Here is a 22,555-nt window from a genome sequence, read left to right as displayed (position 1 = left end):
ATTCTTTATTTAAATGCAACATGGAATTGTTCAAGTGCACTGACAGGAGATGCAAACATCTGAACTAATGTGTGTACTACTGGTTATGGAACACTAGCTACACACACACACACACACACACACACACAGTAGTTGTGAGACTTTATCACACAGAAAAGTGGTTTGTACCACAGGAATCAGTCGTCACTTTTGTGTGAGGACATCCAACCTCATCATCCTGCTTTCTTTTATTCTCCTTCTGTGTCCATTTACTAATGAATCCCATGTTATTCTTTGTACTCGGTGTGTTCCCATAGCAGCTTTCCCAACCAGGCAACAGCTGGAAGCTGTTAGGCAGACATGCCTTGGGAAACTAGCTGCTCTCTGATTTTTTTTTTTTTTTTTTTCAGTTGTACAAGTCTGTGTGTGTCTGTGTTAATACCAAAAGAGCGGCGAATGACCTTGCTTTATCCTTAATGAAAATCTCTTGGGCCTTTTAGAATTGAGGTAAGAAAAGATTTAGTTTAAAAGTTACCATTAAAATTAAAATATATTCACATATTCCCATTTTGTTAAATAAAATCATCAAATCATTTGGACGTTAGCAAGACAAGACAAGAAAACACTTGATACAAGCCTCATGAACAAGAACATTTATTTGCACTCAGTGATCTTTAGTGATTTATTTGGTATTCATTGGCAATTTCATCCTCTATTTTTACACTAACCACATCAAGTGATCTGTGAATCTGACTCTACAACAACATGAAAAAACAGACAATGCTGCCCTCTGCTGCCGACCACAAAGCAGCACCTGAGAACATCTGCATGGAAAGCTACAGTATAACAGCTCTGCAAGTTCTCTGATAACAATGTTTTACTGAAGCACCTACACAGACATACGTTTACTTGTTTAGAAACATGTTTCCAGAATTAAATTATTTTTAAATATCACGACCTTGTACAAGAGTGCAATTAACATGTAAACATTAATATCAAATGCATGCTTTATAAGTCATCGTGGTCCTCTGTGTCCATCATTATGTGGGCAATATAGTTTACTTCTGCTTTCTCATTTGCTGATATAAATAATAATCTATCTACCGATGCATGTCATTGCTTAAGATCATTGGTCAAGTGAATTTCATGTTTCAATGCCAAAGGAAAAGTTATACATATATATTTTCTCCACATATTAGATATTCTTAAATAAGTGTTGGGTAGAAGGCTCACGCAGTCTCTGGTCAACAACTTAAGTAACTTAAGTAACAAAATCTCTACAAGCAGGAGTGTGTCCACGGTGTTTTGAATTCTAGTGTAATTGACATGCACATAGAGTATACAGTATATGTAAAACAGATTTTAGGTCTTTGAGTTTCACAGATTCTGTTCCACTTGTTCCAATAGAGGTCCATTGGTTTCTTCTGGCTCCTGCCCAAGCAAAGAGCAAAAGATTGAGACAACAGTAAATCCTACAATATATAATACTGCAGAGAGAGCTTTTTGAATTTGGTATTATATATATGTATATCTAATTTTGTAGTTTACTTAGGAAGTAAGAACTTCCCATAGAAACATTCTTATATTTATTCTTATATATTTACCTCTGAGATGCGACTGTAGGCCTGAATTTGAGGAGCACTGTAGCGACGTAGGCCCCTCCAGGACAGGAAAAATATGTACACCGATGCCAGTGAACACACTACTGTAAATGCTATGGAGCTCCCCTTCGCAATATATGATCCAGCACGCTGGTGAAAAAAAGGCAGGAAGAAGAGAGAGTGAAGAAAGCTGTTTTTATTAACCAAAAGTAAAAAAGGAATCTCTATGTTATGATTAGACATTTGAAAATATCGGTACCTCTTGGTTTGTGTTGAGCGCCACGGGATGTGGGTTCCTGAGGCTATTGGCCAGCACAGCAGAAAATCCAAAAACTAGGCTAAAGAGGTTTAGACCCATCAGGGCGATGATCTATTTGTTGTAAATACAAAGATAACTGAGGCTTTTCCTAATTCAAGCATTTTCATAACTTAAAGATATTAAACAAGCCATGTACCTTTAATTTCCTCGCCTTCCTCTGAACCTCCACTGCCAGACACCCAGCTGCCAGAAACTGTAACAACACAAACTATTATGACTGAGAATATACTCATATTACTCATAAACATCTGCATGTTTCAGTGTATATCAACTGAAGCAGGTATGGACTCACAAATAGGCTTGACCACACTGGTGTTATCATGACGACAGAGCAGTTGTAACTCACACACGCATGGATGACTGTGGTTAATATGCAGGTTAAGGCACTGAGGACCTGAACCACCTGAGGAGAAGCACAGAGTATGAAGCAGGCAAACAGCTTAATGTCTTTTAAACTATTTTTTAAGTTGTGGACAAGAACAAGGATGCAACATCTCACCCCAGTGACTAAAACTCTTGAATTCACCACAGTCCCGAACCAACGATGTATCCTTGCATTGTTTAGCTCCCCTTGATGGGTAACTTGAGCCATTGGGTGGGTTGGGGGTGTCTCCTTGAAAAACACATGATATAGGCCCTCCTGGAACATATTCTGTGTCATCTATTGTAAAAGAAAGAAGGTAACTAGTAGGAAAATAACATGGATATTAGAAAAGCCTGACGCGTATATAGCTATGACAATATAATTAATGAGCCACACAGACTTTTGATTCAGATTCGCATCTGATATATGACCACTTACCTTCCAAAAATGTTGTTCTGCTCCACTTGTCCTAAATCTATCCACAGGCCCTCATTTCAACAGTGTCATCTACCTAACAAAAAAGACATTTAATGTTATTTCTGGTTTTCTCACTGCGGCTGTTGTTCCTCGGTGTCATGTAATATGTCCAGAGGGTCAGAGTTCACTTCAGTTGAATGATAGTGAATGGGTAAAGTCTACTCTTGAGGAAGTGAGTCAGTGAAATGATTGGTCATGACCAAAGAGCTTATCAGCTTGTGGGCTGTGGTTTAGGAAAATGTGTTTCATTTTCAAGGCAAGCTGAGATTATATGTTTTGTGTACTACCGGTATACACCCATCACATCCTGATTCTTAAGTGTTGCATCCATAAACCCTAAGTGCAAATAAACAGTAACAAATTGCTAAATCTTTGGTCACTACTGTACTGTTACAGTACACAGTAACAGCTTTTTGCTGTGTTTACAAAAACTGCCTCATTAAGGCACAGTCAATTTTACAGAACAATAATGGCAACTCTGCTGCCAGATCTTGAGTGTTTTTAAGAGGAAAAGGTTTAGTGTAGGATGGAAATGTCATATAAAAACAGGTAAAATAAAAGAAAAAAGACAGGATAAGAGCATAGGAAAAAAAAAAAACTGGTATCTTTAGACAAATGTGGTTTTAATGTTATTAAAAAATTCCTTTGAAGTCCTTGGTTCATTATTCACATTTAAAGGTACAGCATTAGAGTTCAGCCTCATATAGTAATAGAAATGCAATATGACAATTGAAAACAGAAGATGATTAGATGTTAACAATGTAATAATAATAAAGTTACACTCCTATAAAACAGGAAACAAACTTGAATACATTTGATGTATTTTTCTCTGATTTTGGCCTGAATTCACTGGTCAGAACATAAAAAATGGCTCCCAAAGCTGAAATTAACAAAATGATCTGGATTGTTTGAAAGCAATTGGTTCCCATTGACACTGGCAGAGCTCTGTACTCTGTGTGCTGTCATTGTGCATGTTAACATCATAAGTACACATCTGTCCCAAGCTGCCATGGAACTCCAATTGGGAAATGGGGATGGCACGCTGCCTGCACACAAAGGAAAAATTCTTGGTACTGAAACAAATAACGCTTCTCATATGAACAGTTGTTTCTGTTGTTCATTTTGCAATTGGTGTTTATGTCATCACTTCTTAATTAAAATAACTGTGATTAAAACACAAACAAATACGAAAACAGTTTCTATACATTTGAGTTTCAACTTAAACAGATCAGACAATCCCATTTAAAAGTAAATTCATACAAAATTAAAAGTACACTTTACAGCTTACACAAAGCTTTAGCACAGAGTCTAATTAAAACTGTGTAAGAACAGAAACTAAAGTGCAGACAAGGAATGTGTGTTCATTATTTCTTTACCTGTATTCACTCCCAACATTCCAACTTTAACTATCACCTTTATTTAAAATATTTTCAATGTATTTAAAGGACTATGACGATTACCATGTATGCCCGCAATATTGAGAAAATTGGAGATAAAATATCCACAAAAAGTTGACTATGATTTTTATCTCATTGTGCAGCACTGTAAAAAAAACACCTTCTATTAGCTGTGGGGAGGTCTGGCCAAATCAGAGTTCAGATACACCACCGTAGCTGTGATATCGTCCCTGTACATTCGAGCCAGGTCTTCTGGCAGAGCAAGCATAGAGGCCAATCTCTCCTGGCAGAGCTCTCCATAATCTCCTGTGCCAAGACCATGTCTGATGAGGTGTGTGGCAGCATTGGAGTCCAGGGCAGGTGAGGCACGGGCCCGGCGTTTCAGCAAGAGTTCATGCATTTGACCCAATTTCAGCTGCCGCTCAGATAGAGAAAGTGGAGCCTGGAAGTCAGAAACAATTTTTACATGATAGGTTTACGAGACAAACACAAGGAGTTTTACTTAAATTTTTACTGCACACAAACCTGCAGGTGAATTCCACTCAGGTGCTCTCCAATGAGTCGTACGGCCTCATCGCTACCTAGTTCATCCCACAACCCATCAGTGCCAAGAATCAGGAAGTGGTCCTGAGGTCTTAACTTGTGATAGGTTATCTCGGGTGTCACATCCAGGTAGGGTGGAGTGAGGTAGTTAGGTGTAGTATACTGGTACAGATTGAGAAACTCGAGGTCCACTCTGGAATCCAGGCTGGCTAAAATGCTCTGCTGTAACTCACGACTCCATTTGAATCTCACGTCTCCAAATGCACGCAGGGGCATCAGCACCTGACAGCACAATACAAAGATTGAACCAGTGGCTTATTCTGTTAAAACTGGCTGTCCTGTTATGACATTGAGACCTCTCACCCCTAGGAGTCTGTCATCTGTGATGATGCTGTCTCTCTCTGAGGGTGGGTGCTGGGCTTTGATTCGCTCGACCTCAGCCTGGTTCTGTGAGTTATGGTCCTGGGAAAGTTGTAATGCACTCCATGAGCCGTCCTCCTGCTGCACCCCCAATACGGCTCGGCTGTCACCAGAATTGGCCACATGGATGCCATCTGTACCAATATGAGCCACACAGGCAGTGCAACCGGCAAATGCAACCTGCATAGATGATGATGCATGTCTATAACGATCGCGCACCCTTGAAAACACTTCAGAGAATAAACAAAGAATAAAAAAGAATTTATATTATTTTTTATATTATTACTTGTATGGCTGTGCTTTTCATCAGGTCAGTGGAATGAGGGACTTGAGCCTCCAAGGAGATATCTGCATCAAGCCGTTTAAAAGCACGATTTAGAGCATCTGTAGGACTAAATGAAAGGAGAGATGATGGAGACATGTGAATGGAAAACTGATCATATCTATATGTATATTTACATAGATATGGACTTCCATGTATAATTACCTCATGCCTTCATCATGTTCCTCACTGTCCAGTAATTCCTGCCAGAAGACTCTGAGGTGTTCAATATAGAGCGAAGCAGATTCACGATGAAAACTGAAGTCTGTATGGTGCTTATACCACTGCAAGATAGGAGGAACAGGTCTGCCATGCTCCATGCACTTCTCAAGCTCTTCCAGGCTATGCTTTGGCATCATTGCTACCGCTATGTAGTATAGCAGCCGCTCGCTGATAGCCTGAGCACATGCCCAACCCCCATGGCCGTCAAACACTCCGAAAAGCATTCCCTTTGACTGGAGGAAGTAAAGAAATCAGAATTTCATTTTACATTAATGTATAGAAAAGCAGTGAGATTGATGTACAGAATGAGGGGAGAAGACACATACCTGTAAACAGGTGGCTGCACTGCGACGGTCCTCATTAGGTGTGTTAGCAGCTAGCTGGTTACTGTCAAACCTTTTTACAGTACTCAGTCCCCTGCCATCAAACTCAGGCACACTCACAGTCTGAAACAGAGATGAGCATGAGCAAGTGCACAGTGACAGTGTTGTAGTGTTGTTAACTAATTTTTAACTTATCTGTGGATTAACAATAGGCATTTTCAGTGTTACCTCAGTAACATGCTTGTCTGCTGTGTGTTTCATATTCCTTTTAGATAGTGTTAATTTCTTTCTCATTCTGAAAGGAGACATTATATATCACCTGCTCATTAGATCGCAGAATGCTATTTATTTGGACTGAGCTGAGTTGGAAGTCTAAATCCTGATGAGTTGAGCGGTGTCGGCCAATTTGAGACCAGTTTCCTGACTCCTTATCCCTGTTGTGAATATGGTCTGATCTGAAGGTACTCCAGGATGACAAGTGACAATGAGGGGCAGGTCCAGGATGAGAAGAGGGAAATGCTACAAAGTGGGAACACTGAATGAATAAAAGAAACCAAGAAAGGAGACATAGAGAGGACACATTTAGAATAAGACATGCTGTACTACAAAACTGTATTTAAAATACAACAATCTGGTTTAAGCAAGAAATCAATCAGGACCCAAACCTGGTATGTGGCAGTAGTAAGAGTGGGTGTGTAGCTGGAGGCTCTCTGAAAGATGCTGGCGTACAGTCGTGCAGACATTTCTAATGCAGCACTGCTGGTAAGGTGTGTGAAACTGTATCACCCTAATGCCTATGGCAAGGGAAAAAGGAAGCGATCAAGGTTTAGTAAACACCCGACACAATAAAGGCCCTAACGTTAAAGTCAACAATGTTTGTGTAGACTAAGTTAGGCAGCTTCAGATTTGCACATTAATTAAAGTGCTATAAGCCAGAAATACGCACCTCTAGTCACCTATGACGTTTCCCTACAGTGTTATCGGCTGTAAGCTAACTTTAACTAATGTTAACGCTACACACCGTAGAGCTGACAGCACAACTATAACGTCTTACATGTAGCTAAAGCATGAGTTTAGTTAGCTTGCTAAGTGGCTAGGTCCGCTAATGTTCAATGTCGCCGTGTTAAACGTTGCATTGTACGACATTCTGTCTATATTTCAGCTAGACGCATGCATACAGATTGTGGTGCATAATGAGTTACCTGAATAAACACAAAATTAAAATACGTACAAACTTAAAAATCACGAACGAAGCTATCGACCAACTCCATACGTAACAGCGACGTGCCTGAACGTCTGACGTAACCATCACACGCAGTCTTGTAGTCCTAGAAGCATTTGGTGCCATTCCGTATTTGAGAGAAGAAAGAAAAGTGCAAATAGACGATCTTTGTTTCTGGCACGGTGTTCTCTTAAATACTCATAGGTATATTTAAGTGTATAGTGCTCTAACTTAACATCGTAGAACAAATAATTAGATTAGAAGTAACAAAATAATAGACAATTTTATATTTAGATAGAGACATTAGTTTCCAGAAAATAGCTGAACTTTCTGTCTGTTGCTATGGTAACGCGAGAGGACGACCACCCTGAACGATAAACGCTAAAGCTTTAAATTAGCTTAGAGCAAAACTGTGTCACATTAACAAATTAATTACAAAAGTGTGGCCATTAGCCGAAAGAAGAAATGTACCTTGAAAGACAAGTTGCTTTAGCCGAAGTTAGTATTACATTTTGAATGTTTATTTTTGTCAGTGACGCTAGTTGGCTAGTTAATTCTGAGTACAGCTAGCTAGCTAAGGTTAAGGTTAACTATAATGTTAACATAAAACAGCGCTATCTTTGGTTAGATGTTGTAGTAAGAGATGACATTCCTATGATGACGTTAACTATATTGTTACTTCGTTAACATTTAATTTAAGGTATTGACTCCTAAACACTGAGTGATTAAAAGTGTGAAATGGATAAGACAGGAGTATCCGGCAACAGCCGTAACAGTAAGTGACCTTGTTGCTAACACTACAACACATTGTAGTATGTTCACATTTTTTATTTGTAAATATAACACTACAGTTTGTCACAAAAGTGAATTATGTGTGTCTGGATATTTTATTGCTCTCCTTTCAGCCATAAAGACAGATCTCAGTTTGCTGCTTGAATGTCTGAAGTTTCAGATGAAAAGTCCTGATTTACAGAAACAAGCTCTTCTCACCATTCACTCAATCTGTGAAAAGAGAGGTAACACAAGAACATACCATCAAAAATCTCATGTTAGTAATGCATTCATGAGATCAGCATGACCCATTGACAGGACATATTTATTTGTCTGTTTCTTCTTTATTTATTTCCATTATTTCAGAGGATAATGTGGACCTGCTGCGGGAAATGGGAGGGGTGGTATTTGTGTATAACCTCTCCAAGTCCAGTATTGTGCATTCAGATGTTAAGGAGACTGCCCTCTTCACTCTTGGCACGCTGGCAGAGGCTAATGGTTTGTATGTGTGTGTGATAGATGCTGAAGGTCGAAGTCCAATAAATAATGTTCTTTGCAGCATTTGAAGTCAAGGATTAATGTACAAATAAATCCTTCCCAAATAAGTCAGTTCAGCCTTGTCAGTCGTCCTTGACGATTTGATAAGTAGAATTTTTCCAGGCTATTCATCGGGAAGTTGCTTTTAGGCAGATGTTGAAGTGATAAATGTTGGTGTAATCTTGGGTGCTGCAACATTTAATAGATGGCTGGCAAACAAGTATTTAGTCAAGCAGTTTTTCTATATATTGTGTGATAGCAAAAGCTGCCAGGAACACAGATGCAGCAGCCTTTTCTCCCATTATGGCATATTAAAACTTTACATGTTTGTATCTGTGGGATCAAGTTAGATATAGCATATGTTTACTATATTTGACAAATATACAACAAACCTGTATAGTGCGTATAATATTACTGTACTGGTGCTATGTGGTATTTTTAAGTTCAAATTACATTAAATTTTACATACTCACGCCATTCTATTTATCTTTTCTTGTGCCAGTGTATTGCAAGAATTCCCTAAGCCGAAAAGAGACATTTGCAGACCTTGCTGGTTGCTTGATGAAAGACGACATCCCACTGACACAGAAGAGAGTATCTGTGTATTTGCTGTCTGTGCTGGTAGCCAACAACAGTAAGAAAAAACCCTTTGTTTTAAAGTTCCAGGATCTGCTTTCACATTTATGTGTCACTTTTCTGTGAAGACATTACTTTGGTTTGGTATCAGACTCCAGTAAGCAATGTCATACACATGGAACAAAATGTATTGGGGAAAAAGTACTCTTGATATAAGAATTCTGAGAGTATGATGAGCTTGTTTTTGTAGATCTTTGTAACTCTCCTGTGGCTTTCTGTTACAGAATTAGGACAAACTTTAGCCCAAACAACTGGCTGCTTGGATATTCTACTGGATCTGTTCAGGTATGTTTCAGTGCTGTAGCTAGTTAATAGTCTCACTATATTGACGTTCACTAGGCATGCCAAACATTTAAAAGTGCATGTAACATATAAATAGAGGGACCATAAACCCAAATCAATAGCATTTCTACGTTTATTTAACTCCAATGGTCACACATCAGCACAGGGGAAAAAAACATATGTTTCACCTGCAATATTCAGAAAGCAATAAGTCATCAATCTTGGAGCTGAAGGATTCCTTATGTGTGATAATAACATGTCGTTGACTTGTGTGTCTGAAGCAACCTGTTTTGGACCTTAACTTAGATTTATACATTCCAATACAGCCTTTTTTCTTTGGTTGCTTTACCTTTAGCATCAAAAAAGTAGCCACTTATCTAAGCACATAGAGTATATTGAGGTTTAATAATATATATTTTGGCAGGTCCACTTTCCCCATCTCCACAGATGCTACATTGAGAATAGCTAATGCCACTCAGAACCACCAGCTTTGGACGTCTGTTTCTACTGCTCTTTGTGGATGTGTCAACAATCCTCAGAATGGTAATGGAAGCTGTGTGTTTGTTCTTTGTACTGTACAGTTAGCATGAAACAAATTGATGGTCACTCCATTTTGGCTGCTATGTTCATGTCACACATGTAATGATATTGTATTCTGTTCTGATTTGTATTGATATGAGTATCTAGAGTGAGAACAAAAGCTCACTTTGTTTTCCTTTTGTCTTCCAGTGGAGGGTCAGCGTATTTGTGTCTCAGCCTTTCCAATAATAAAAATATGGCTTCAGCAGATTGCTCTGCCATGCACAGAGATTTTTCAACCGATATGTTCCTTCATAGCCATGACAGTTGCAAACAATGGTAGGAGGGTCCTCTGTTAAACCTGAGTTTTTGTAAGTTAAAGATGAAAACACATAAATTGACACTATAACCAGTTGCCTCTTTGTAGCCTGTGTTCAGGAGAGTTTTTCAGCCTCTGGGTGTTTGGAAACTCTTACTCTTGTACTGGTCCGTCAAGCTTCGGCAGCAGACACAAGCCTGCTGTCTTGCCAGCTTTCTGTCACTATTTCCAAGACCCTCTCTGCTTGTATTACTGATAACCGTATGTATTGACCTCATAAACAAAAAATGCACATTAAGAGTTCATGCAAATAGCCAAATAGTTTTTATCTCCACTGACACTCTATTCTCTTTAGCTGCTCTTGCTTCAGGTCTGTCTCAGTATGGCATAGTGCCCCATCTCATCTCCCTGCTGGCTAGCCCAAACCTGGACCCTGAATACAGGCTCTCGGTTTTACTTACCTTGGGCCACTGCACCGTGGCCACTGGTAAGACTGTGCAGTACTGTGTGTAATATTTTGTGTTGGTGTCTTTTTAGAGACTTTGACGCACAGTGTGAGTCTAAAGCAGTCTTCCTTCCATTGAGAGTACTGTTTGATTAGTTATGCTGTCCAATTTTTTTCCTTTTTGTAGAGGAGCACCAGTTCCAGTTGGTGCAGTATGGTGGCCTGCCTCTTATCATAACTTTACTCACAGAAGACACAAGTGATGAAGTTAGGAGGGCTGCTACATTCATATTGCAAACCTGCAAACAGGCCAGTAGGTCAAAGCGTTTTTTTGGATTATATTACATCTATTCTATAATTTATTTCACAGTGTAGTTTGTCATTAAAAATGGGGCTATAAATGAAAGAACACAGATCTGATACGTTACCAGACCCATGTAACTAAAAGTGAGTTGGTAGGTTTCCTGCACTGCCTTAATTTCTTTGATTAGACTAAATGAGTGATCGAATGCAGATCCCCCATTATCAGTTGTTTGTATTTTCCTTTGAAGCTATGTCTTTGGGAGTGCCTGGTCTGATGCATGGGGAGGGTGGACATGTGACGCCTCTTACAAAGATGGAAAGCTTAAAGACCTCAGCCAGAGAGTTTCTGAGCAGAATAGACCTGCTAGAGAAGAGACTGTTGGAAGTTAGTCATGTTTCCACACACATGACATTAGTTTGATCAGCATGTATATTTGTGACTCATGATGTGTGCTTATGTTTATCTTTAGGAGACTGAGAATGAACAGGAAGATACAGACACGCCAATTTCATCTAAAGTGCTAAGCCAACCATCACTACTTGCAGCCATACCTCGACCGCTCCAGCCTATTAAAGGTTTTCCCACAGCATATAGACAGACCAGCACTCTTAAGCATGTAGAAGCAGGTGGTGACAACTACATTACACTTCAAAACACGAATTCCAGTTTAAGTACTCGGGAGGATAAGACCAGCGGAGGAGATGTATGTTCTGTGTGCAGAGGCACTGGAGCCCTCTTAGCTTCTCATCTATTGCCACTAGAGGGAGGCAGAGAGCATCACACACCAAACAGGTCACTAAAGGTTCTCTGTTTATTACTATCAATCAGACAGTCTAAACTTGAATTAAATGGTGGCTTTCATGATTACATTTTCTTCTGTTTTATGTTTGTTTTATTTCTTTAGTCAGCCATTTAAACCCCCAGCACCAGTGATACACAGTGTACCAAAAGAAATTAAATGTACTGATGGAATGGGTAAGAGTCACAGCTATGTGCCTGTAAAGCACAATGTTATATCTGATTTCTTTACTTTCGCCCTTTTTTTCCTGTAATATGTTTTTATATTTAGAATTACAGGAACAGGAGGTGAGTGAGGCGAGGAAAATCTTGGTAGAGGAGCATGCACAATCTAATATCCGGTGTGCAGGTAGGAGAAAATTAAGCTGTCCCTCACTGAAACTCCTTACATTATGTTTTATCAAATGGCTGTTGAGAGTTCAACGTGTTTTTTCAGTCCTGAAAAATCTGATCTGACTTAAGCAACATAACCAATTGCAATCAAATTTGAGCTGTTTAAAGTTAACATTGGATCTTTGTATTAATTCTCCACATTTCTTTCTTTCTAACTCTCCTACAGGTTGTGTATTGCCTTTTGAGGAAGTGACGAGTCGTACTTTTGCATCTCTTCAAAACTCCTGCCGTCACAACTGTGAGATGCACAAGGTTCTCCAGGAGGCCACAAAGCAATTCAGGACCCATCACTGGAGCCGTCTTTTTAGGAAAGAGATTCAGGACAGCACTGTGGAGCTGACAGACCCAAACTCACACAAAGGTTCAGCAGCAGGACCACAAAGAAGCAGTGAACACTGGAACGGTAAAAGGCTAAAACATTTGAACTTACACAATAAAAATGCTTTCTGAAAAGGCTCTTGGCCTTGTTCCTGACTCCAGTGTGATTGGTCAGAGAGTACAGTCCAGCAACACTCATAGTTGTTGGAAAGCAAAACAGAAATATGGATTTGATTGTTGTGTTATCCAGAGCGACTCTGAATGTTTGTGCTTTTGAAGTTATACATTTTGTTCCCCTGCTTACTATAACTTCATTATGCTAGCCTTGGATAATTTGCTCTGCAACATGGCCTAAATACTGTATTATTTGTTAAGAAGAATATACAATATACAGATATTAGAACATGATTTTTAATATCTGTATACATATTTATACAACCTATGTCAGACTCACTGTAATTGACAGCATTAAAAGTTTGTATTTGTAAATTATGAGTACTACTTATAACTCCACCTCTATTTTTAATGCATTACAAAAAAAAAATAATGACAAAAAGGAAAACCAGTGAATATGTTAATGTGAGATTCTGTCTGGAGTGTGCCATGTGAAACTGTTGTCCCAACCTTTTTTATAACGATCAATTTTATTTTCCTAGTCTAACTTCCTAGTCTAAACATGTCATTATCTTTAACTACTACTACTATAAAATGTCTGATTTCTACTGAACAGTAAAAGAGGTCTGCCTGACTCCCAGAAGTAAAGGAGCAGAGATAGGCAAGCGCTCCATTCCAAAAGGTCACTGGAGGAGGTACAAAGGTAGGAATTATGCAGCAAATAGCTTTATATATTGTTCTTTAACACAAGTATGTCTCAAAAGGATTGTAGAGAATGAGCTTAGTCCTAAAATATTAATAGCAAACCCTAAAACATTTGTGATGGCATCAAGATGTTTTACATAAACAGAAAAAGAAATGCATAAGAAGGCTCATATTCTTCAAATATGTTATTTCGGTGTCACCTTCTTCCGTCTATGATAGGAGTGATGCCTACTCTGACTCCGCTGTACATAGGAGCTAAAAAGGAGCCATTCAACTCTTTCAACAAGACAAGTACCGTATTGGTTTGTTATTATTGCAGAAAGATATCACATTTTCTTTTCCAGGTGTCATTTACATATAACATATATTCCCATCACCTCTCCTCTCAGGTCCATGCTTGACTCCCTTAAAAAGGCAGCATCTTCCCGGAGGTAAATACGTGATATCAGATATGGGTATTTACAGTAGATTACTTTAAGTGTGTGTGAATGTTATGATTGAGAGCCTGTGGTGGGAGCTGTCCTCTGCAGTGTATTCTTGGCAGCACACAAACCAAAGAGCCGAAGGAATGTTGAACTGCAGCCAGGGTTCTGGCAGTGCAGGCAAGAGCTGGTTGAGAGAAACACAGCTGTATTAAGCTATTTCACACTCTATATAACAATATGAGAGAGTGAGTGAGAGAGCGACATAAGGATTGAAAGGGTGTGTTCTGATGCTTTTGTGTTGTGCCAGTGACGTCGTAGTGAAATGAAAAGGATTTTAGTGTGTTTGAGATTATGATTTTGCATGTTGTGTACTTGCATTACACTGACTATGGTTCACATTGAAAGTATATATTTATCTGAATCAGACTTTCTGCAGCCCTAAAGCTGGAGTGTTAATAATTAGGATGCAGAACCAGTATTGTAAAGTGTAGTCTTTCTGTGCTGACAGGCTGAGATTTAGTGTATCTTTATACGCTAAGCCAAATGCATTTTCCAATGTTCACTTTGGGTCCATACACATATTTCTTCTTCTGCACAGGCCACATTTTTATTCTTTCTCTATGCAGTCCAACTGTTTTTCCATCATTCTCCTCTTTCCTAATCTACTTTTCTTAATTCTGTCCCTTTTCTTATTTTCTGATGCCACCTTTTGTTCTTCACTCATTCTTTTCCTCCTGATTGTGATACTGGGAGATGTAATCTAATGGAAAATTGGTAGGAGGTCAAATATAAATCATCCCTCTGTAAATTAACTCTGGTTAATGTTGTTGAGTAACAGAATTATTTGTTAAACCTGGCCTCCTCTTAGTCTTCTTCACACATAAAAAAACATACACACATAAAACTGTATTATTTTTCAAATACAGAGAGAAGAGCAGAGATTAATAACAGACTATGTGTCAGTGATGATGAGCTGAAGACAAGCACAGATTGTGACAGTTTGATGGTAAGAGTTAAAAAAAATATTTTCAGTAAAAAAAATATTTAGAATCAAAAGACTTTTACTATCAATGACCGTAATCTGCTTGTTGATTTCACTGCCTTCACATATATATATATATATATATGAACATACAGTGTGCTTGCATTTTACCAAACTGTAAAAAATGGTTTCAAGCTCATTGAAGCGCAGTGCAAAATGCTTTTAGTTGTCTCACCGAAATTAAGACTAAATTACTCTAGGTAATTAGGCTTTGAATGATAATTCAGAATTATTGATGCAATTTGTATTTGAACAAATGTGGAAAAAACATAAAATATAGAAACCACCAGTCCATAAACATTAGTTTATGACAGTAGTGAAATAGTAAAAAATGTTAAGAACTAAATGAAAAACTGATGTTTTACAAGCACTATTTCATTTATTTTTGATATTAAATAAAAGTGATAAGTTTCAGTAATATTGTTAATGATATGCGTCCACATGCACATGTGGATTGTTCCATTGTTCATACTTTCCTGTCCATGTGTGGTATCCAATCTAATCTTTCCTCAAAGTTTTGTCTTTTCTGACGTTCTCTTTATTATTCTTAGAGACGGAGGAGAAAAGACTTCAGCCATGAGGAGGTGTGTTACCTACTGAGCGGAGTAAAGATGTTTGGCTTCTCCTGGAACTCCATCTTGTGGTCATATCCCTTCCAATCTGGACGCACCAATGTTGACTTGGCCAAAAAATACAGGCGGCTAATGGCAACAAGAAAAAATAAATGAGGTAATAAGGAAGTTTTTTCAAGGTAACTGTGAAACTGAACTGCCTTGTTTTTGCTTCTTGTTTGAAATACAATAAAAATGTTCCTGCAGTTTACAGTTTTAATAGATACTGTCAAATGTTTCTTTTTAGTTAGAGCTAATGCAACTCAGAATCTTCCCCGTCAAATACTTATTTGTATTTTATTCATAGGAATAGACATTCATTACCCTTTTTATATTAAAAATGTACCTGCAGACATAATTTACTGTGTTAAAAATAAAAATAATAATATGAATGAATGAATAATAATCAGAAGTGAGTGGAATGTTTTGTAAGGTTGACTTGTTCCAGATTTTGAATATAGGCCACTGTACCAAAGTCCCTGTTTAACTGTAGCACCACCTATCAATGAATCACCACCACTGTGGTGTTGTCACATGTTCTGAGATCTGACAGACTTGTACAATGTATTTGAGAGCTGTGGCAGTGAAAGGCCCAGCCCTAAACAGTTCGGCAACCACTTGTATTTGCATCATAACTGCTTTTGCTTAGTTGAAAAATTGTTGTGTACCACTTTGGATGATATTGGATCCTAATGTTTTTAAAAATCAAATAACTTTCTTTGCTTCTTCAGCTGAAATTAGTATAATATGGAGGATAGGTCAATGTGTTAATCCATGGAAAAGTGAAACAGAACATATTAGTTGTGTAATGTTAGGGTATTAGCTAATGTTTTTGTTTCTAGCAAGAACGTTTAGGGCAAAAACACAAAGAAAAAAAGAGTTCTTGTGCTTTGTCTAGGACCTTTGAAAGAATCCAATTTTTGTGACTTCCTTCATATGTGGTGTCACGAAATCACATTCCAAGTTCTTGTGCTTCGGCCATCAGAAGTTATAGAGGGACAGGAAATCAACAAGGAGATGAGGGACTCAATCCAACACTCATGTTTATTGAGCTAATAGCCTCTGGAATGACAGGAATCACAAATAGCACAAATCATGCTGCTTATCTATTCTCTATTCAAGATGCAGCTCAGTGTGCTAACTCTCTTTACTAAAGGCGAAGCTTGACTGAGATCACTGTCTAAAGCGTGCCTCTCCCTTTCCATAGGGACTCAGCAGTGCGTTGCTAAAACCATGGGGCTTAACCCGTTTGCCATGCCCTGAGGCGTGGGTTGTTAAAGTTAGGTGTGACTGGACAAAATAAAATGTTTACTGGGAGTGGAACCTAATGCAACTATGGATTATATGATTATGGAACTGGAGGACCTAACAACAATCTTCTAATATAGAATGAACGCTGTCTTTTGAAAAAAAACTAGCTCCGGTGATGATACTGCAGTGCAGCCCTCCTTTCATTAAGTACTGTTAAGTAAGTTATTTTTCTACATTTAAGTTTTAGGCAGGCAGAATTGGGCTCTTCAAGCAATCCACTGACTCCTAAGAATGTTGGGATAGCAATATGTTGAAGGCGGGAGCAGTGTGGTGGGAGAGCTATGTGAGGAGCAGATTTCTCATGGACTGTGACATAGTCACTGAAGACTTTTGACCCAGGCCCCCCGAAAACCTCCTTCCTCTGGAAAGAATGTGGCCTTGTCTCTCCCCCTTCTCCTCCCTCCCCTCTCATCCCTTCTCCCACGAGAATTTGTGCTGGCTTGGCTAGAATTTGATTTCTATGTGTGAGGAAAAACCTCCAAAATGTCAATTCAACAGATCCATGCACCGTACATAACCACTTCTGGCCAGCTAGCTTACTTTCCACATTGAAATGATGGAACAGCAAGTCATACAACTAATGAATGTTAAGTATTATGCCAACTTGCCTTTATCTTGATCTGCTAGTATTCCTCATTTTCCATTTTCAAAACTAACCAATAAGAATATTTTTTATTTAAAAAAAAAGGGCAGCCATAACATGTGGAATAATATTTTTTTTATTTTCACAAGCCACTACTTGAATGAAAAGATTATTGTTATTATTATTGAAGATACAATAAGGAATTGGTCACTCTTGTTAGATAAAAACTGCAAAGTCTGAACAAAAGCATTTATACTGGACACAGTACACTGCTATACAGTGACATATATTGTCTATGTTTACATTGCTACAGTCCATTTCCTGTAGTTATGCATTAACTATACTGTGTTCAATTTTTTACTTTTAACTTGCTACTCAACATGAAAAACCTTTTTACACGCCCTTCAATCATTTTATGTACAGTAATGGTATATTTAAATTCTTGCTTGGTGAATTCACAGAGGAAGATCTCTGCTGTCCAACAATACACTTAAGTAAACCTACTGTATATTCCATTTATACCTCACCCACATACTCACTGGTTATATATATGTATCCCAAGCAAAATGTATCAATATATAGTTTTAGTGTGAAAAGTGATGATACATCAATTTGTTCCACAGCAGAAAAACAAAAAAATTATCTGTGATTCTATCAGACATCATGTAAAAACTGAAGGTATCACCAAAATAATTCATTCACTTCTTTCGTGAATTCGTCTTCAGTGGTTTCACATCAGCTCTGTGGATCTGCATATGTCTGTGATGGGAGTGTCATCGGGGATCTTGACATCACTGGGAATAAGATCAGGGACAAGGTCATTTCCTTGCAGCTCCAAGTTCTTTAGGAGTCTGCTAACGCTGTCCTCACTGGCATCTGTCACAAGCTGTTCCAGATTATCTGTTGCCTCCATTGGCTCTTCCAGAGACTCTGATATATCTTCAGGCTTTTCTGGCTCAAACGTGGCCTCAGCACCGTCTTGGCACTCCTCATTTACTGGGATGTCTGAAGGCTCGTCTGCATCGGCCATGTTGTGAATGGGAGCTGGGGCGGGAGGAGTGTCAACAGGTTGAAGAGTCACATCAGGAACACCCAGGTTGATCAAAGTGGGTGAAGAAATCACCGGCTTAGGCAGAGGCTCTTGGGTAAGCATGTCTGTCTGCTGCTCTGGAGCCTCAGCTGGGTCTGGTACTAGCTCTGATGAGGGCTCAGGGACTGCCTCAGTTTCTGTCTCTGCATTTGAAGTGGGCTCAGGTTTTGGAGCGAGCTGAGCTTCCACAGCAGGTTTTGGTTCTTCAGCGGGTTCTGATTTTGGAGGTGGATCACTGATTGAAACCAGAAGCTCAGGTTGTACTGGAGCTGGGGTTTCCTCTGCCACAGGCTCTGGTTCAGCGTCATTTTGTGTGTTTAGTGCAGCAGCAGGACACTCCACGTTTTTACACTCTGATATGCATTCTTCACGTGGCAAACATGCCACTAGTGTCACCGGCTCCCCGACAACCACGTCTAGATTCTCTGGCTCACTGTCCTCCTGCGTCTGTGTCTCCTCAGGTTCTTCTGCTGGCTCCTCTGCAGTGGCAGAGGTTTCGGCATTTTCTTCTGGAGTGTCTCGCCTTCTGGTGACCTTGTTTCCCATGTTGAATCTAGATAGAGGTTCAAAATGAGAAGAAAATACATTTAATTCAAATATTAATATTTGTCACATTGTGTTGTTTTAAGTGAAATGTTGATTTAATCAAATCCTTTCCAGCTCAATATTACATCAAATTCCTGTGGTTAAGTTGGAGCTATTGCTTTTCATCAAAATTCATGAACATGCAGCTGCTCGGGGATAAAAAAAAAAAAAGTAAACTGATTAACTATTATAACTCAAGGCAATGATCAGAATTCACTTAGGCAGCTAAACCAAAATATGAAGTAGATTGTTGTCTCTGTGGACTGCATACACAGCATGTGACAGTGTTATAGTCAAATGAATCTGCTTGTTTTGTTTGTTTGTTCTCCCTTTTCCTGTACCCCATCCCTCAGATCTTAATTCCATGAGAGATCTATTCTGGACCAGATCAGACAAGTGGACTGCTCGTGTTTGCCTTTTAATATCACACAACAGCCCCATTAATAGGGAAATGATTGCTTATTGTTTCCTTTGCTGTTGTAATTATCCTGTAAGAACAGCCACACCTTGTTCCAGCTGTGCTGTTTATCAGAACAGATCTGTCACCACATCTAATTCGAGCAATAGTAACATAATGACGCCACAGCTATAATATAATATTAAAATGATCAATATCAAAGTGCTAATTATTATTATTTGCTGGTAAAAACTAAACTCAGAAAAACTCCTGCGTGCGACCCCGCCTCCCTGTGCTCAACAAACTCTATCTAAAGTGTGCAGAATGTAACTGAAACGTGAAAACATGTCCCGTTATCATGTGAAGTCTCCTTAACTAATCATAACGTGGACGTTACTGACCTTTTCAATCCTCCGGCGTTGCAGTGGAAGCAGAAAACCCTGCAGATGATCTCTGTGTGTGTTGCTCGGTGAAGTCCGCACGTCTGTCGCTGCTGCGCGCACCAAGCAGCTCGGATCGCGGAGCCGCGCAAATGCTGCTGCGCGCCGTGCGCGCTCACGCTCTGTGCGCGGCACCGACTCGAGACCACTGCACTTCCTCATCCACATTGATTTCGTTATTTCACAACCGACAAAAGCTCAACTGCTTGTTTGTCAGGCAATCAAACGTGAAGTGGCTGCACTGTGTCTCTAGTCTAACCAGTTCATGAAGTATGAGGTCATACTTTTTGAGGTTTTCTCCAGGATTTATACTTTTGCTGTGCATAACTTTAGTTTGTACTGACGTCTGTCATCATCACATGCTCAGCACATATTGCTTCAGTTATGCTCTGTTTCTGGATTTCCTGCTCATTTTTCGTTCAGCCGTATGTGAGCTGGGAGGACATGAACATCTGGTTCTGTATCAGTGTGGGTGTGCACCTTATCACAACTGTGCTGACCTGTGTGTTAGGGAGGAAGCTGACATCTGACTTGAAATAGATGGACACAAGACCGCTGCTCCCTCAGCTCGACCAAAGAGTCGGCCAGTGTTTAATGTACAGTGCAAATTACAGGAAACCTGCTTGAAAACTGTTTTCACAAATCACTTGGTTACATCTATAGGATTTTACTAAATGTCTGTTTTGGGACACAATGATGAAATCTTTCATTCTACTTAAACCCAAGGCCAAGTATGTAAATGAGTAAAACTATCACACTAAAAACCAAAATATGGTCAGGCTTGAATTTTGCCTGAGGTGCACCTAATAGCTGCTATGCCCACATTAACTATCATAAGACCTTCACAGACTGAGGTTTCAGCTTCCACTGAGTGCAGTATAGTGCTTGGCAAATGATCAGAATCAGCATTAAGTGTTCAGTATTTTGTTCACTGACACTTCAGAGAGCACACACCAACGTGTCCCGGCTCTCTGGTCGAAGCTTTGAGTAAAATGTTCACGTCTAAGAATCTAACCTAACCTTTAGAAGACACTTTGTCTTGGTTCTCAGTATTACAGGTTGGACTGTAAACAAAATAAAAATAAAACGCCGCTGTATTTCTGCTAAACAGTAGTCTAGTGTAAAATGCAGCAACTCTAACAGTAAATGCAGTGCTGGACAGGAGTTTTCTTTTGGTGCAAACATTTGTAGTAAGTACACACACTATAGTGTCATTCAATTAAGTTCATTGTCAGGAGAAAAAGATTTCCCGCACAAGTCTTAAAGCATCCTCTTCCTCTGCTGAATCTCCTTTCATCTTTGGCCGCTCCTCTGTTTTCTCAGCCTCCAGTTCAACATCGGTGACACCGCTGTGATCCTCAACTGGTTCTGACCTCTGACCCTCGGGTGCTTGATGCTGTGGGCTCTTGCTGTATGGCAGAGTTTCTACCTCAGTGATGTCCAAGTCTGTTTCTGAAACGTATGTCGACTCCAGGGCATCATGACAGTCTGAAGACTCCTCTTCTAAAACCTCCATCACTGGCTTTGTGTTTGTGTTTGAAGAGGTATGTTCCACCGTGGCGTCTCCTGCCATGTTTCCAACCTGTGTGGGCATGTTTCAGACAATAGTTAATGTTTTGCAATAAATCCTCTTTGCAAAATCTTATCAGATAAGACGAACATCTCATTCTACTATTGGTAATACATAATTAGTGAGTAAAATTAGTTTAGTTATAACCATAGATATCAAAATCTATGGCAGGATAATAATGCATTTAGATTTTCCCACAGCCTAGTAGGTAGTAGTAGAGTATCAGGACATTTGGAAACATTAGAAAACAGAGAACCAGCGCCACCTTGTGGTCAGTGTGGACAGTCACATCTTCGCAGCCGCTATTGGACAAACACGAAACAGCAGCTTCTACCAGCTCTTTCTCGTTCATACAGTAGAAAACGGCCCTGAAAACACATCAGTGCACATCTGTAAGTCAAAGTGATTTAACAGACTTCACTGAAGCACGAAAACACGTTTGTTTTTCTAATTCTTCACCTCGCAACTTTCCGTTTTCTGCGCCTCGTTAGCGACTCTTTCTCCTTCTCCTGCTTTTTCGCCATCCACGACGGCAGAACCCGGTGTCTCTGCATCAGCTCGCTGTTTTATTCACACGCACACGGAGCTGTAGTCGTGTGTACTTGGACAGTTTGGTCGTATTATTGTTTATTTACTGACTGGAAACGGAAACGAAAGGGGGTCGCAGTTTGGTGACGTCACTTGACAGGCGACAGCACAGTTCAGCGCCGCCTGGCGGACAAACAGCGTAATGCACCGTGTCCAGCAGCAGCAGCAGCACAGACGCTGTTTGTCCATCTGGTCATGGACAAATACTTTGTCCTGCTTTCACATAAAGTGAATATAACTACATACATGCTCATTGGACACAAACTAGGACAGTGAAGGGATAATTAATTAAAATGACTAAAATCCCAGGTTATTCTGTGAATTTGCCAGGATCCATGTTTACATGACCTTTAATGATTTCTGTCTCCTGAATGTACTTGACATGATGTTCAAAGTACATGTACAGTATATTGTTAAATACGTCTCTCCCTACATCTCATTATATTGCCTACAAATGTACTAGCACTCTTAAGTACACACACCCACACACACACACACAATTAATCTGTGTTGCAGTCATGTGCCGTGTAATTAAAACTGTGTCGCAAAGGCTCACCATCTAAATTCCCATCTTTCACTGACC

At 39.4% G+C, this 22,555-nt stretch overlaps 5 protein-coding genes across 11 annotated transcripts; 1 reads left to right on the top strand and 4 right to left on the bottom strand.

Moving 5' to 3' along the window:
- Positions 1-670: 670 nt before the first annotated feature.
- si:dkey-30c15.13 (uncharacterized protein LOC558731 homolog) lies at positions 671-2,560 on the bottom strand. Its single transcript, XM_026365378.1, has 6 exons — positions 2,399-2,560; positions 2,192-2,302; positions 2,036-2,092; positions 1,840-1,950; positions 1,584-1,730; positions 671-1,410 (listed from the first exon to the last, which is right to left on the bottom strand). Exons 1-6 carry the CDS (start codon positions 2,558-2,560, stop codon positions 1,357-1,359), a joined length of 642 nt encoding a protein of 213 aa, XP_026221163.1. The 3' UTR covers positions 671-1,356.
- Positions 2,561-3,344: 784 nt separating this feature from the next.
- pdp2 (putative pyruvate dehydrogenase phosphatase isoenzyme 2) lies at positions 3,345-7,261 on the bottom strand. 3 transcript variants are annotated; one of them, XM_026366578.2, is made up of 9 exons: positions 7,199-7,261; positions 6,633-6,761; positions 6,287-6,502; positions 5,971-6,090; positions 5,588-5,877; positions 5,387-5,492; positions 5,044-5,280; positions 4,663-4,962; positions 3,345-4,579 (listed from the first exon to the last, which is right to left on the bottom strand). In XM_026366578.2, exons 2-9 carry the CDS (start codon positions 6,708-6,710, stop codon positions 4,304-4,306), a joined length of 1,623 nt encoding a protein of 540 aa, XP_026222363.1. In that variant the 5' UTR covers positions 6,711-6,761; positions 7,199-7,261; the 3' UTR covers positions 3,345-4,303. The 3 variants fall into 3 exon arrangements, with proteins under 3 accessions (XP_026222363.1, XP_026222364.1, XP_026222365.1); XM_026366579.2 differs by having other exon boundaries at positions 7,170-7,250; XM_026366580.2 differs by lacking the exon at positions 7,199-7,261 and adding an exon at positions 6,914-7,156.
- Positions 7,262-7,310: 49 nt separating this feature from the next.
- On the top strand, positions 7,311-15,630 carry terb1 (telomere repeat binding bouquet formation protein 1). Of its 5 annotated transcripts, XM_026365993.1 has the most exons (22): positions 7,434-7,687; positions 7,890-7,964; positions 8,095-8,205; positions 8,327-8,458; positions 9,000-9,131; positions 9,358-9,418; positions 9,840-9,958; positions 10,145-10,273; positions 10,362-10,514; positions 10,609-10,740; positions 10,886-11,011; positions 11,250-11,386; positions 11,472-11,484; positions 11,518-11,794; positions 11,907-11,977; positions 12,072-12,149; positions 12,360-12,596; positions 13,242-13,328; positions 13,550-13,621; positions 13,720-13,761; positions 14,682-14,761; positions 15,349-15,630. In XM_026365993.1, exons 2-22 carry the CDS (start codon positions 7,928-7,930, stop codon positions 15,523-15,525), a joined length of 2,403 nt encoding a protein of 800 aa, XP_026221778.1. In that variant the 5' UTR covers positions 7,434-7,687; positions 7,890-7,927; the 3' UTR covers positions 15,526-15,630. The 5 variants fall into 5 exon arrangements, 4 of the variants coding, with proteins under 4 accessions (XP_026221777.1, XP_026221778.1, XP_026221776.1 ...); XM_026365992.1 differs by lacking the exon at positions 7,434-7,687 and adding an exon at positions 7,311-7,393 and having other exon boundaries at positions 11,472-11,794; XM_026365991.1 differs by having other exon boundaries at positions 11,472-11,794.
- A 1,790-nt stretch (positions 15,631-17,420) lies between these two features.
- On the bottom strand, positions 17,421-19,966 carry LOC113166426 (cell surface glycoprotein 1-like). Its single transcript, XM_026366553.2, has 2 exons — positions 19,776-19,966; positions 17,421-18,945 (listed from the first exon to the last, which is right to left on the bottom strand). The coding sequence occupies exon 2, from the start codon at positions 18,936-18,938 to the stop codon at positions 18,033-18,035; it is 906 nt and encodes a 301-aa protein (XP_026222338.1). The 5' UTR covers positions 18,939-18,945; positions 19,776-19,966; the 3' UTR covers positions 17,421-18,032.
- Positions 19,967-20,376: 410 nt separating this feature from the next.
- On the bottom strand, positions 20,377-22,035 carry si:ch211-127m7.2. Its single transcript, XM_033326036.1, has 3 exons — positions 21,844-22,035; positions 21,650-21,752; positions 20,377-21,396 (listed from the first exon to the last, which is right to left on the bottom strand). Exons 1-3 carry the CDS (start codon positions 21,936-21,938, stop codon positions 21,046-21,048), a joined length of 549 nt encoding a protein of 182 aa, XP_033181927.1. The 5' UTR covers positions 21,939-22,035; the 3' UTR covers positions 20,377-21,045.
- Positions 22,036-22,555: the final 520 nt, after the last annotated feature.

The sequence above is a fragment of the Anabas testudineus genome, chromosome 6 (genome assembly GCF_900324465.2).
Source record: "Anabas testudineus chromosome 6, fAnaTes1.2, whole genome shotgun sequence".
Lineage (NCBI taxonomy): Eukaryota > Metazoa > Chordata > Actinopteri > Anabantiformes > Anabantidae > Anabas > Anabas testudineus.
Note: the sequence above shows the minus strand (reverse complement) of the source record. Positions and strands in the feature narration are given on the sequence as shown.